This window comes from Oncorhynchus gorbuscha, linkage group LG21, assembly GCF_021184085.1.
Source record: "Oncorhynchus gorbuscha isolate QuinsamMale2020 ecotype Even-year linkage group LG21, OgorEven_v1.0, whole genome shotgun sequence".
NCBI lineage: Eukaryota > Metazoa > Chordata > Actinopteri > Salmoniformes > Salmonidae > Oncorhynchus > Oncorhynchus gorbuscha.
Window position 1 is genome coordinate 17,490,221 of NC_060193.1, and position 12,971 is coordinate 17,503,191.

General features: G+C 44.4%; 1 protein-coding gene across 2 annotated transcripts in view; it reads left to right on the plus strand.

Annotated features, from left to right (window-relative positions):
* The first annotated feature begins 3,007 nt into the window (after window positions 1–3,007).
* The window catches only part of LOC124008602 (N-acetylaspartate synthetase-like), a 47,579-nt gene continuing 37,615 nt past the window's right edge, over window positions 3,008–12,971 (plus strand). The window contains exons 1-2 of one of the 2 annotated variants that reach the window (XM_046320004.1): window positions 3,008–3,113; window positions 8,919–9,083. In XM_046320004.1, the coding sequence (XP_046175960.1) occupies window positions 3,032–3,113; window positions 8,919–9,083 (247 nt within the window). In that variant the 5' untranslated portion in view covers window positions 3,008–3,031. Of the gene's footprint in view, window positions 3,114–7,159; window positions 7,607–8,918; window positions 9,084–12,971 lie in introns of those variants that run through there. The other variant, XM_046320003.1, reaches the window with a different exon arrangement.

Sequence of the window (12,971 nt, forward strand, 5' to 3'; positions counted from 1 at the left end):
GGGGGGGGGGGGGGGGGCATGTTCCCACCGTCCCCAGTGAAAGTTGCGCCCCTGACTAGATTCTAAAGAGAATCATGGTTATTAAGTGATCATGATCAACATTATTATTACATAGAATTAAGAGGCAGCATTTTATTCAAAACCCTATAACCATGCCTCTCCTCATAGGGTGTCTGAATAGACTACTCAGCTTGGAATGAGACCCCAGGCATTATCTATCAAACGCCAATCAAAAACAATGACTGTCTCAGATCACACAGCAGCAGTTGAGGAGAGACTGACTGCTTCAATTCTTCTTTTTTATAAGAAACATGAATTTGTTGAAAATTCCAAATTGTTTGTATGAAGACCAGGCTAGAAGTAGCCTGAGTCTCGCCCCAATTACCGCATACTCTCACACGCTCCTTCATTAATTTATAATGTGGATTACAGCACAGACCCAGGTTCCAGGCTGTATCACAACTGGCCGTGATTGGGTGTCCCATAGGTCGTCACACAATTGGCCCAGCGTTGTCCGGGTTAGAGTTTGGCCGGGGTAGGCCGTCATTGTAAATAAAAAAATTGTTCTTAACCGACTTGCCTTGTTAAATAAAGGTTAAATAAAATAAATACAAATAAATGTAGACATAGACTGCCTGCCATACCCCTTCCATCCACATGGAGGAGCCCAAACTCAGCGCAGGGCAGGACATTTGGTACTGCTATGTCGCATTGATGCAGCATCTTCCCTATATGCTTAAAATCAAGAGTTATCTCTGCAGAGCAAGCATGTTTATGAATTAAATAGATCTAGCAACAGTTTGAACAAAAATCAAACTGTCTGTTATATACTCCACTGGCATTGCAACCCTGGGCTACCCACGTCTCAAATGGTACCGTATCAAAAGTAGTGCACTATGTAGGGAATAGGGAACCATCACCTCCATCCACCCAGGTCTAAGACGCCATCCTCATGTTGCAACTCTGACTAAACTGAACACACCCAGTCAGGCCACATTCACCTCTCTGTTCTCTCTCTCTCTCTCTCTCTCTCTCTCTCTCTCTCTCTCTCTCTCTCTCTCTCTCTCTCTCTCTCTCTCTCTCTCTCTCTCTCTCTCTCCAAGCACATTGAACTTTGAACTCTTTCGTCACCTTAATAAGTGTTTGGTTACCTGGAAGTGTTTTATAGAGGGTATTATATTATTTTTTAGCGGGGCTTATAGGAAATGACAGACAGACACCTTGGACATGCAGAGAGGTATCACTGGCTCATGGTACTCGTGTTGCAGCAGTAATAGGATATTCAATACTTTTTAGGACATCTCTGGAGAGCCATAGAGTGGTAAGAATTTAGTGGGGTTTGGCTTACATTATGGCACATGGCGTGTTTGTGTCAGAGAAGGCGAGAAAAGCAGACACTCAGTAATCTTATGATGACTTAATGGAGGAATCACATCCTCTCAGATGGGCTGAGAATCAAGCTGATTTTCTGCTGAATCACTCAAATAGATCCTGGCGGCGAAGGCAGCCTCTCAAGATTCTCTTGTCTTCCATCAAAATCCCCCTTTCATCTGTTCCTGTGAAACCCCACTAAATCCTTACTACCGTTTGAAGTGTTGTAGTTCCCTGGCATACAGTTGAGTTGAAGACCTCACACACAAACACACACACACACACACACACACACACACACACACACACACACACACACACACACACACACACACACACACACACACACACACACACACACACACACACACACACACACACACACACACACACACACACACACACAATCACACACACAATCACATATACACACACACACACACACACACACACACACACACACACACACACACACACACACACACACACACACACACACACATATACACACACACACACACACACACACACACACACACACACACACACACACAATCACACACACACACACACACACACACACACACACACACACACACACACACACACAATCACACACACACACACACACACACACACACACACACATAATCACACACACATAATCACACACATAATCACACACACACACATAGTCACACACACACACACACACACACACACACACACACACACACACACACACACACACACACACACACACACACACACACACATAATCACACACACACACACACATAATCACACATACACACACACACACACACACACACACACACACACACACACACACACACACACACACACACACACACACACACACACACACACATCAAGTGTTTAACCCTTGCAGAAGTTTGCCAACCTTACACTTACATGAGTGTCCACTTTAAAAACTTAGCCCCAATACCACCCTCAATCCATCAATACCTAAAATAGTCCACACCACCCACAGTCCATGGATGAGCAGGCCTCTCTCTGCAAAGAGGTTCAGGCCTTTATGGCACACCTTTTCCCCTTCAATCGCTACATTGTTTACAAATAACCGACTGAAACAAGCTTATATTTTGGGTTATGATGATGTACGACAGTTGAACTAACCTCATGAAGCATTTTATAAGTTAGATTTTTCTAGAATCAATGGGTATACAGTATATCATAGTATATTAAATGTCAAAAAATGGATGTACCAAGAGCAGATTGCCCCTTTCATCACTACATTAACACTCCAGCCCCTGCTCTCTACTCTACAACACTGGAATGCACTATTTTAGCAGGAGAATGATCCTCCTCCCAACGGTTCTCCTCTGGAGCAGGAAACCCCCCAATGTCTAGGAACAGAAATGTCTTAAAATGACAGGCGATGAGAGGAATTCAGAACAGTCTTTACTCTCTCCACACACACACACACACACAATGTCTGAAACGGTGCCACAGCTAGTGTTAAAACAAATTCCAACAGGACTTGGTTAGCTGTGACACAGGGAGGGACAATGACAGCCAATCAACAACGCCCTGTATTTCTGTCCTAGATCTCCCATGCAGGCTGAATATTCCTGAATAGGCCAGTCTGCCATCCGGGCACCTAAGACCCATAGAGATGGTGTGGCCGGATCTATTTTTACCCACCATGCCCTGCAAATGGAGCCAAAATGGCCGCCCAGTGGGCATACCTCCAGCAAGTAAGTAGGAGGCTGCAGTGCTGCTGCCTACCAGGGCTGCCACCATTAATAAATTATATGCATGATAATGCATTAAATATGCATATATATTTTTGCAGGGCTTCTATGAATTACTCATTAGAGGCAGATCTATGAATAAAGCCCTGGCCAACCCTGATGAAATATTCACTGGATGAAGATACACAAGGGTGGAGGGTGAAAAGAGAGAGAGAGACATAGAAGGTGTGAGAAAATCACATGCTTTGGATTCTGAAAGAAGAGGAGAATAAGTTATTCAGGGTAGTTAGGGGTTGTGGTGTCACAACGCCTGGAGTGGTGGAGGCGGAGTCAAATGCAGAGAGCAGAGGATACTGGGGAAACTGGACTTTATTAGGTTTCCAAAACGAAGAAGTTACAGGTCTGTGAGAGCCAGAACTCTTGCTTGTTTGTAGGTGACCAAATACTTATTTTCCACCATAATATGCAAATAAATTCATTAAAAATCCTACAATGGATTTGAAGTGTACCTATGATGAAAAGTATAGGCCTCTCTCATCTTTTTAAGTGGGAGAACTTGCACAATTGGTGGCTGACTAAATATTTTTTTTGCCCCACTGTATATATCCCTCCCTCCCTCATTATATCTCTCCCCCTCTATATACAGTATATCTCTATATCTCTCTCCCTCACTCTCTCTATCTCGATCTCTCTCTTTCTCTCTCTTCCCAGGGTTCTGTGTGTTTGCATGCAGTCTGTGGGTAACTGCTGACGCCTGGTAAACACAGGGATGAATCCCAAATCATACCCTTTTCTTATATAGAAGTAGTGCACTATGTAGGGAATAGGGTGCAGTTTGAAACACAGCCCCAGCCAGCCCCAGACAACCCTGAATCTCATTCTAAAGAGCTGGGTATTTTCAAGTATACCTCCACCCTCTCTCTCTTTCTCTTTCTCTCACTCTCTATCTCTCATCCTCTCTCATTTGCTTCTGTTTTTCTTGGGTCAAAGGGCAGAGCAGTGTTTTCTCCTCCTCCCCTCTTGCACCATCTCTCTGTCTCTCCTTCACTCTGCCAGTCTTATCTTAACCTTATCTTTCCCATCACTAAGTCCCTCTCTTCCCCTTTCAGCCCTTCTGTCCCCATCTCCCCTGTACTTTATCAAGCTATATCTCTCACTCCCTCTCATCCCGTTTAGAGCCTGTAGCACAGACACACACACACACACACACACACACACACACACACACACACACACACACACACACACACACACACACACACACACACACACACACACACACACACACACACACACACACACACACACACACACACACACACACACACACACACACACACACACACTGCCCTCAGAGCGGTGGATGTCTCTGGCAGACAGAATGGTTCACAGGGGGACAAGGGAAGTGGGCACTGATGGTGTGTGTGTGTGTGTGTGTGTGTGTGTGTGTGTGTGTGTGTGTGTGTGTGTGTGTGTGTGTGTGTGTGTGTGTGTGTGTGTGTGTGTGTGTGTGTGTGTGTGTGTGTGTGTGTGTGTGTGTGTGTGTGTGTGTGTGTGTGTGGAACAGTGGGTATGCTACAGGCTCTGACTGGGTCAGACTGGGACGAGAGGGAGAGTGTGTGTTTCTGTGTGTGTCAGACAAGGAGGGTACACAGTGTGGTAACAGAACAGTGGAAACCGGGGAAACCGGGGACAAGGACCAGAACTATCCTGCAGCCAGCCTGGTTATAAATAGGCCGTGTGTAGCCTAAAACGAGGAAACATTGGCACCGCACACACACACATACACACGCCCCACACTCTCTCGCTCACTTCACACACACACCCTGGGAGTATGAATACAAAATGCAGAGCAACAACCCCCCCCTCCCCCACACACACACACAAACACACTCAAACAAACAAACGCACACACACAAACACACACACACACACACAAACACACACAAACAAACAAACGCAAACACACAAACACACACACACACACAAAACACACAAAGTCAGGTTGAAGATAATCAGAGCAAGTGGGCTACAGCCAGTCCTTCTGTCCCAGTAAAGACTTACATCTCTTTAACTAGTTATTAAGAGTCATGGTTCTTATTGGTTCCCTAACCCTTGCATGTTTGCCTCACATAACTCCAATCCTTCATTCGATTTCTATGGTTTGCTGATGTGTAAAGTATTGTCCACTGCAGCCTCTATAAAATCACACTGATTGTGACCGAGGTCCCTTTGAATCACCCTCTGCTATTGTATATCACCTTGAATATAACAACACATGTATGGTTGTATGTATAGGACCCTAATAAACAACCGTTCAGGGTCAAATGTAACGCATGTAGTCTGTCGATTCTATAGAGTCGATGCTGGTGTAAGATCAATCCGCGCATGCTCAGGACACCTTCTGATCCGTCTCCCAGCAGAGGGAGCTTCGGTTCAGTCCACCCGCAGGCGCTGCTGCTGTCTTGCTGTGTGAAATGACTGCGTCTTGTGCGCGAGAAACCTGCGATGTCTAGGCTATTACAACCTATAGTCTACTGCAAGGGCTACTCTGCCCCGTGCGCATGTTTTGAGGTCTGCGGCTCTACGCGTCGACGACCACACACATTTGGGAATGTTTAGGTGTTTGGACAGACCTATAGACTGCATGGGATTGATGTGTTCTTGGGGAGTGGAGTGGGTGGGTGTGTTATCAACAGTAGTGCGGGGGAGGTGGTGATGATTCTAGTCTAAACCAATGATTTATATATATATATATATACACTAGCCTAGTTCTGTTCAACGCGATAGGCTAGTAACATCTTATACTGAACTAATTTAGAGCTATACAAATACATTTTCTTCGCTAGGTTGATAATGCTGTCGTAAAAATTCATAAAAACGTCAGAAAATTAAGATAATGCTTTAAATTCGTGTTTACATTTAGGCTGCGAGCTATGGAACGAAGCCAATGCAAATGTATAATGATTTGGTAGAGCATTTGGCCTATGAAGGCATCCGCTGAGTGAAACTTTCTCCACTGATTATAATATTGCTTACTGGCGTAACAAACCATAGGCAGAATCGAGGACAGATGAGACGTCACGGAATTGAATTGGGTGTAGTAGTAGCGGGAACATTGTAACGGCATTGGTTTATTATAGGCGGTGTCGCTCCTTTAGTGTCAACAAAACATCACCCCATAAATGTGTATTGATGTGATTGATATATCCAGTAAGGCATATGGCCACATTTAAATAGAACACTGAATTAATGTGAACAGTCAATTGTAGCATGTGTGAATACATTAATGACAGTGAATTTAAATTACCTCATACTGTGCCAAATAGCCTACACAGCCAGTCCTACGACTTAGGCTAAGGAATGTTCAATGATGATACACCGAAACGCCGTCGTAAGGAAAGGGTCGGGGGAAAGGACGAGTGAGGCGAGAATAAAACCGGGGTGGAATCACTGCAGTGCAGCAGAACTGTCAGTCATGAGACCGGAGATCGAAAGAGGCACAACGCCGGGAGGAGCGAAGCGCCGCGCCGCAGCCACCTAAACCAGCTATAGGCTACACAGTCAGTCAGTTCTCCTAACATTCCCTTACAAAGTCCCACCATCACCAAGTGTCCTTTATATTTTGACGCATGAAATATCATGCGTCCTCGTATGAACGCGTCTTATCCATTCTGGCAAGTGTAATTTCAGTCATCACTGCATAGAGGGTCTGGCGCAGCTCCCGCAGCAGGTACACCGGTGCAGGCCGGGTTGTTTCAGGTGAGCTTCAAAGGGCCCCATTAGCCTACCTGTTCCGAAATACCCTTACGCAAATCCACCCTCCCTGTCCCCCTCAAACACACATGTGTGGAACTTCGCCCGCACACCAGGAGCAATGTTGAGGTTTAAAAAAATAATTAAACCGGGTGCCTCACTCTTGTCTCGATACGCCTATCAGAATCGAATGGAGAAGCGCCTGAGCCAATGTACGCGCTGTGCGGGCCAGCCCCTGAATCTGAATGCATCCGCTAGGGCGCATTATAAATAGGCTAAGTGCTGGCCGGCAACCCTTGGTCGTGCAGAAACGCTCAGGGTTGCAACAGAAACACCCGCCGCCTTTTTTCTTTGCATATTTCTAAACGCATCGTATCCCATTTCTATTCTTACCAAGGTTCGAGTTATTTTTGAGGCCAGTTGCATGCATTGTTCGTCTCCAAAAATGGTTTGCGAGACAAAAATTGTTGCGGATGAACACGATGCCATACAAGGGACAAAAAAAGATTCTATCATCCTTTCCTCCTCGCAAATGTGGACTTCTTCCACACCGGCACCGAATCCTCTCGAGGAAAATGATGTGAGGAAAGATACGGTTTTGATCCGCGAGTTTGAGCGCACGGACCATGTGGAAGTGCGCCGCATCTTTTATGAGGGGATAATGGAGAGAATACCCAACACCGCGTTCAGAGGCATATTACAGCAAAGTCAAACCCAATTCGTATATGCTCTTCTGACACGTAAGTGACACGATTCACCCTATACTAACGATTTACTGCAGTGAAATTCGTTTGAAGTTGCCATTACTCATTGAAAAACGCTTTTCATTTTACCCATGTATATTATGTATTTGAAAATGATTATTGTAAAATACATTCTTAATGAATAACCCAACCATACTAACACATGAAAACCAATCATTGCAAAATGTTTTTTAATTTTTTATTGTGAGTTGAAATGCAGTTGAAGGAAAGCTATAATCTGTTGGGAGCATCAATGTGTGTGTTAATGGATAACTCGATGCCCTCTTTTCCTCGATTCCGGCATGTAGCTCACTTGCCTTACAGCACCGCATCAAACCGCACACAAAGGCATGGCTAAAACGCATGGTGCATGTAGTATGTAGTCGGTGCCCTGTTGGATGTGCGTGTAGGGCGCTACGATGCAGGTTGGGTTTGGACGCATGAATGAATGAATAGAACTTGAGGATTGGCCCACAGTGTGCGCGTGCGTGCACCAATCGCACCCCCACCAGTTCCCATCATACACACATTTTACTGTACGTGCATACAACGCGCAGCACCACCAGCCGTGCGCGCATGCTGGCATTGTTTATAATTCGAGTGCAGATGTTCATTTCAAAATGTTCATCACGTACGTATGTACACCTCATTCCTTTATCTGTACTGTGGTAAGTACCATACAGATTAAACAGTAAAAACCAACAAAACATACTATACTTCACTGTCGAAATGTTGTATGAAAATTGGTGTGGGTTATCATGTGGATATGACGCTATTATTTGGAACCATGCCGCTACAAAGTAAGGGCACACTGTTGACAGTAAGCACGCCATATCGTGGCGCAATGGAGTAAAATAGTGTTGCATCATGCCAGGCTAGACGAAAACATAATAACATGCAATGGTGCTGCACAAGCCTGTCTGTGTGGTGGGTTCCACTCTGGCGCCACCGTGCTGCCCAATCAGAGAAATAGGCTCCTCCAAAAAGCACCGACTGCAGTAAATGGATCAGAGTCTGAGATTATTTTAAAATGCTAATGGATGTGTAGGATATCTAGGCTATGTGTAAACACTTAAATTTGCACCCAGTAAAATAAATACGTATTCAACATAGGATGTCATGTGATGTTTTTCAATGACTTACTCCTTATTACGTGTGTGATATTAGGGACTGATCTTATTTTGAAGCAGCAACATATACTTATTTTTGGAATGTCACTGTTTGGTTATGTGTGTGACTTCCGCCAAAATCCAACATTTGATTCTTTTTTCTGACAGGTATCGTTTATTTTTCTTCCTTATCTCCATAGTGATGTGCTTTGTTGTGACCAAATCCCTCGCGCTGACCTGCTGCGCGCCGTTCCTTCTCATGGGCGCGCGGTACTTCTACAGCCACAAAGTCATCCACAGCTATCTGGCCTGCGCGCTCCACACTGACATGGCAGACATCGAGGAGTATTACATGAAACCTACAGGTAAGAGGGGATAGGGGGAAGTTGGACACAACACACAAACTAAATCCTGAATATAATGTGAAAATGAAATAGGCCCAATCTGTTGTGTTTGTCAGTATATAAATGTTCATCCGCAGACCCATGGGCCCTGGCCAAAAGTAGTGCACTATGTAGGGAATAGGGTGCTATTTGGGATGTAGTTATGCGTTCAAAGACCAAGGCAGTCTGCCTGCTTATTAAGTATGCAGGGCGACTCACTCCACTGTGTTACTGCGGGAGGGTTCAGGGCAAGCCACACTACTGGGCCTATTGATTGCGAGGAGGAAACGGAAACTGCTGATAGACTTTCTGCAGCAGTCGGCCAAGCCTCATTGGAGTCATTTCCTCAACTACATCAGTCCCTAATTAGGACAATCCATAAATCTCCTATGATGCAAAACACTTCGATTCTAAGAAGTGAGCTATGACACACTTCCTCCTTGTTCCGTTCCAAAACTTTAGGCTATAATCAAATCGCTTTCTCTCTCTGTCTCGCTGTCTGTCTCTCTCTCTCTCTCGGTCTCTTTCACATGCTAACACACACACACACACCGCACCCACACACTTTTATCTGCCTCTACCCTACATCTTGGGGTCAACAGTTATTTGTGAATCTCCTAAAAGGCAGGTTTTTGATAAGCCTTTGATTTCCCCCCTCTTGCTGACATTGTCTGCTAGCCTCCGTTATCCAGTACACACACACACACACACACACACACACACACACACACACACACACACACACACACACACACACACACACACACACACACACACACACACACACACACACACACACACACACACACACACACACACACACACACACACACACACACACACACACACACACACACACACACATCTCCTCTTCAGTAGGTGTATACAGTGCCTTCAGAAAGTATTCAGACCCTTGACTTTTACATATTTTGTTATGTTACAGCCTTATTCTAAAATTGTTTTTTTTTAATCCTCAGCAATCTACACAAAATACCCCATAATGACAAAGCGAAAACAGGTTTTTAGAAATAAATAAACAGAAATACCTTATTTACAGAAGTATTCAGACCCTTTGCTATGCAAATTGAGGGCAGGTGCATCCTGTTTCCATTACCTGTGGTACATTCAATTGATTGGAGATGATTTGGAAAGACACACACCTGTCTATATAAGGTCCCATGGTTGACAGTGCATGTCAGAGCAAAAACCAAGCCATGAAGTTGAAGGAATTGTCCGTAGGGCTCAGAGACAGGATTGTGTCGAGGCACAGATCTGGGGAAAGGTACCAAAACATTTCTGCAGCATTGAAGGTCACCAAGAACACAGTGACCTTCCTGCATTCTTAAATGGAAGAAGTTTGGAACCACCAATATTCTTCCCGGAGGAAGCATGGCACAATCCCTACAGTGAAGCATGGTGGTGGCAGCATCATGCTGTGGGGGTGTTTTTTAGCGTCAGGATCGAGGAAAAGATTAACTGAGCAAAGTTCAAAGAGATCCTTGATGAAAACCTGCTCCAGAGCGCTCAGGACCTCAGAATGGGGGGAAGGTTCACCTTCCAACAGGATGACGACCCTAAACACACAGCAAAGACAACGCAGGTGTGGCTTCGGGACAAGTCTCTGAATGTTCTTGAGTGGGCCAGCCAGAGCCCAGACTTGAACCCGATCGATACTTATGTAAATGTGATATTTCAGTTTTTCATTGTTAATACATTTGTAAACATTTCTAAAAACCTGTTTTTGCTTTGTCATTAAGGGGTATTGTGTGTAGATTGATGAGGATGAAAAAATATATATACATTTTTAAAATAAGGCCGTTGCCAAACAATGTTCTGAATATTTCCCGAAGGCACTGTATATGTGTTAGGGCTGGGAATTGCCAGGGTCCTCTCGATACGATATTATCGCAGTACTTCGGTGCCGATAAGATATTATCGCAGTACTTCGGTGCCGATACGATATGTATTGTAATTGTCAGGATTCTCGTGATTCTATATGTATCGGGATTCGATACTGAGATTTTATACCGATTCAATGATCCAAACACATTGCTCACCATTTGTCTGCTGCAGACGGACAAAGACAGAGCCATGAGAAAACCAGTTTTGATCAGTCATTTGGCTGCCTGTTTAACAAGAAGATGGAGAACAAGGTATGAAGGAAGAATACTGTCGGTACAGCCAACTATCACAGAAATAATATCCCGATATGTACCTGTATCGAAACCCCGCCCCCCCCCCCCATTACTATAATGTGTGTTAAGCATTTACTCGTCCCACTGTCACAAAAAGCCATCTGTTATCTCAGCCCTCTGCTCAGCGTGTGTGTGCATGGGACATACCGGGAACAATAGGGGCATGGGGGTGGGTGTTTAACTAGGGATCCTTAACATCAAAGAGCAGGACATTAATTCTACCAGCTTGAGATTTCCCTGACATCCCTGTGGTACTGTCAACCAATCAATAAAGGCTGTGTCATTAATCAACCAATCACTAAAGGCTGTGTCATTAATCAACCAATCACTAAAGGCTGTGTCATTAATTAATCAACCAATCGATAAAGGCTGTTTCATTAATCAACAAATCAATCCCATCCACTTTCACTGCCCTGTACAAATACACCACTGTTCGGTAGTCTATACCAGGTAGGGTCTGGCAGTATCCAGATGTTCATACCTTCATAATGTTCCTGTACCATAGCAGGGTATATGGTATTAATGTCAGTGCAAACAGGGGCCACTTTTTCTTTCCCAACATAAATGTTTGTTGGGTTCCCAACCAATGTTCCCTCACATTTTTGGGGGCACTGAGAAAATTGTAGGTATTTTGAGCGGAAACGTGAACATTGTGAGAACTTCCGGCGTGCTTCTACGGTGAACACAGGCCTTATGGTTTGAGACAGTAGTCAATGGATGATTGTGGCTATCTGAGCATAATGTAGGCCTACCAACAAAACCAATGGAGCAAATCCCATAACATTTTCCCATGGAGATAGCTTTTGATTTCTATCATATAGCCTACAGTATCCTATATATGGTGTTCAATGCAGGCCTACATTGCTTGAGACATATAATAACAATAATTACCATACAGAGAATTAGACATTGTAGGCTACCCCTCTGTCTATTAGCTTATCTGTATATTCAAGCCTGTCTCAAAATACAAAATACAACACTGCCCCTTTAATTAAGACAGGATATTTTTTACCTGACTGTCTTTTTAAAGACAGCTTGAAATGTAGCCTCCACGTTTTGTGATCTTGTAGGAAGCAGTAACTCCCCATTGCTGACCTCTACTTATCTATAACTGGGCTAATAACTCGCCAACTGGAAAAGAATATCAGCAAATGTGCACACGCACAAGCTCTGTTCTGAACTGATCTGAAAAGCGCATTCACTCGCACAGGATTGAAAGACCTCTTATGGGCTACCCCGGCCAACAGAATTCTACTCCGCTGCGCTCTGGCTCTGCCTACGACAAAATCAGACTCAATCTTGCAAAGTTCGATTTGTTTTGGTTTGTTACATTGGAACGGGGCTGATGTAATGTTGATTCGATCACAGAAAAAATGTTGATCTGTATAGTGCCAACTAATGGGGGGGGGGGGGACTCAGTGAAGTTCAGTCTCTTACGTCCTGGCATGTCTTCTGCGTGGCAGTCCTGGAGGAGGTGCGTGGCTGCACACACACGCAGGATTCCCATAGTGGACGCTAGCTAAATGCTAACATGAGCAAGCGAACATAAATTAACTATTTTTTTTAACCTTTATTTAACTTGGCAAGTCAGTTAAGAACAAATTCTTATTTTCAATGACGGCCTAGGAACAGTGGGTTAACTGCCTGTTCAGGGGCAGAACGACAGGTTTGTACC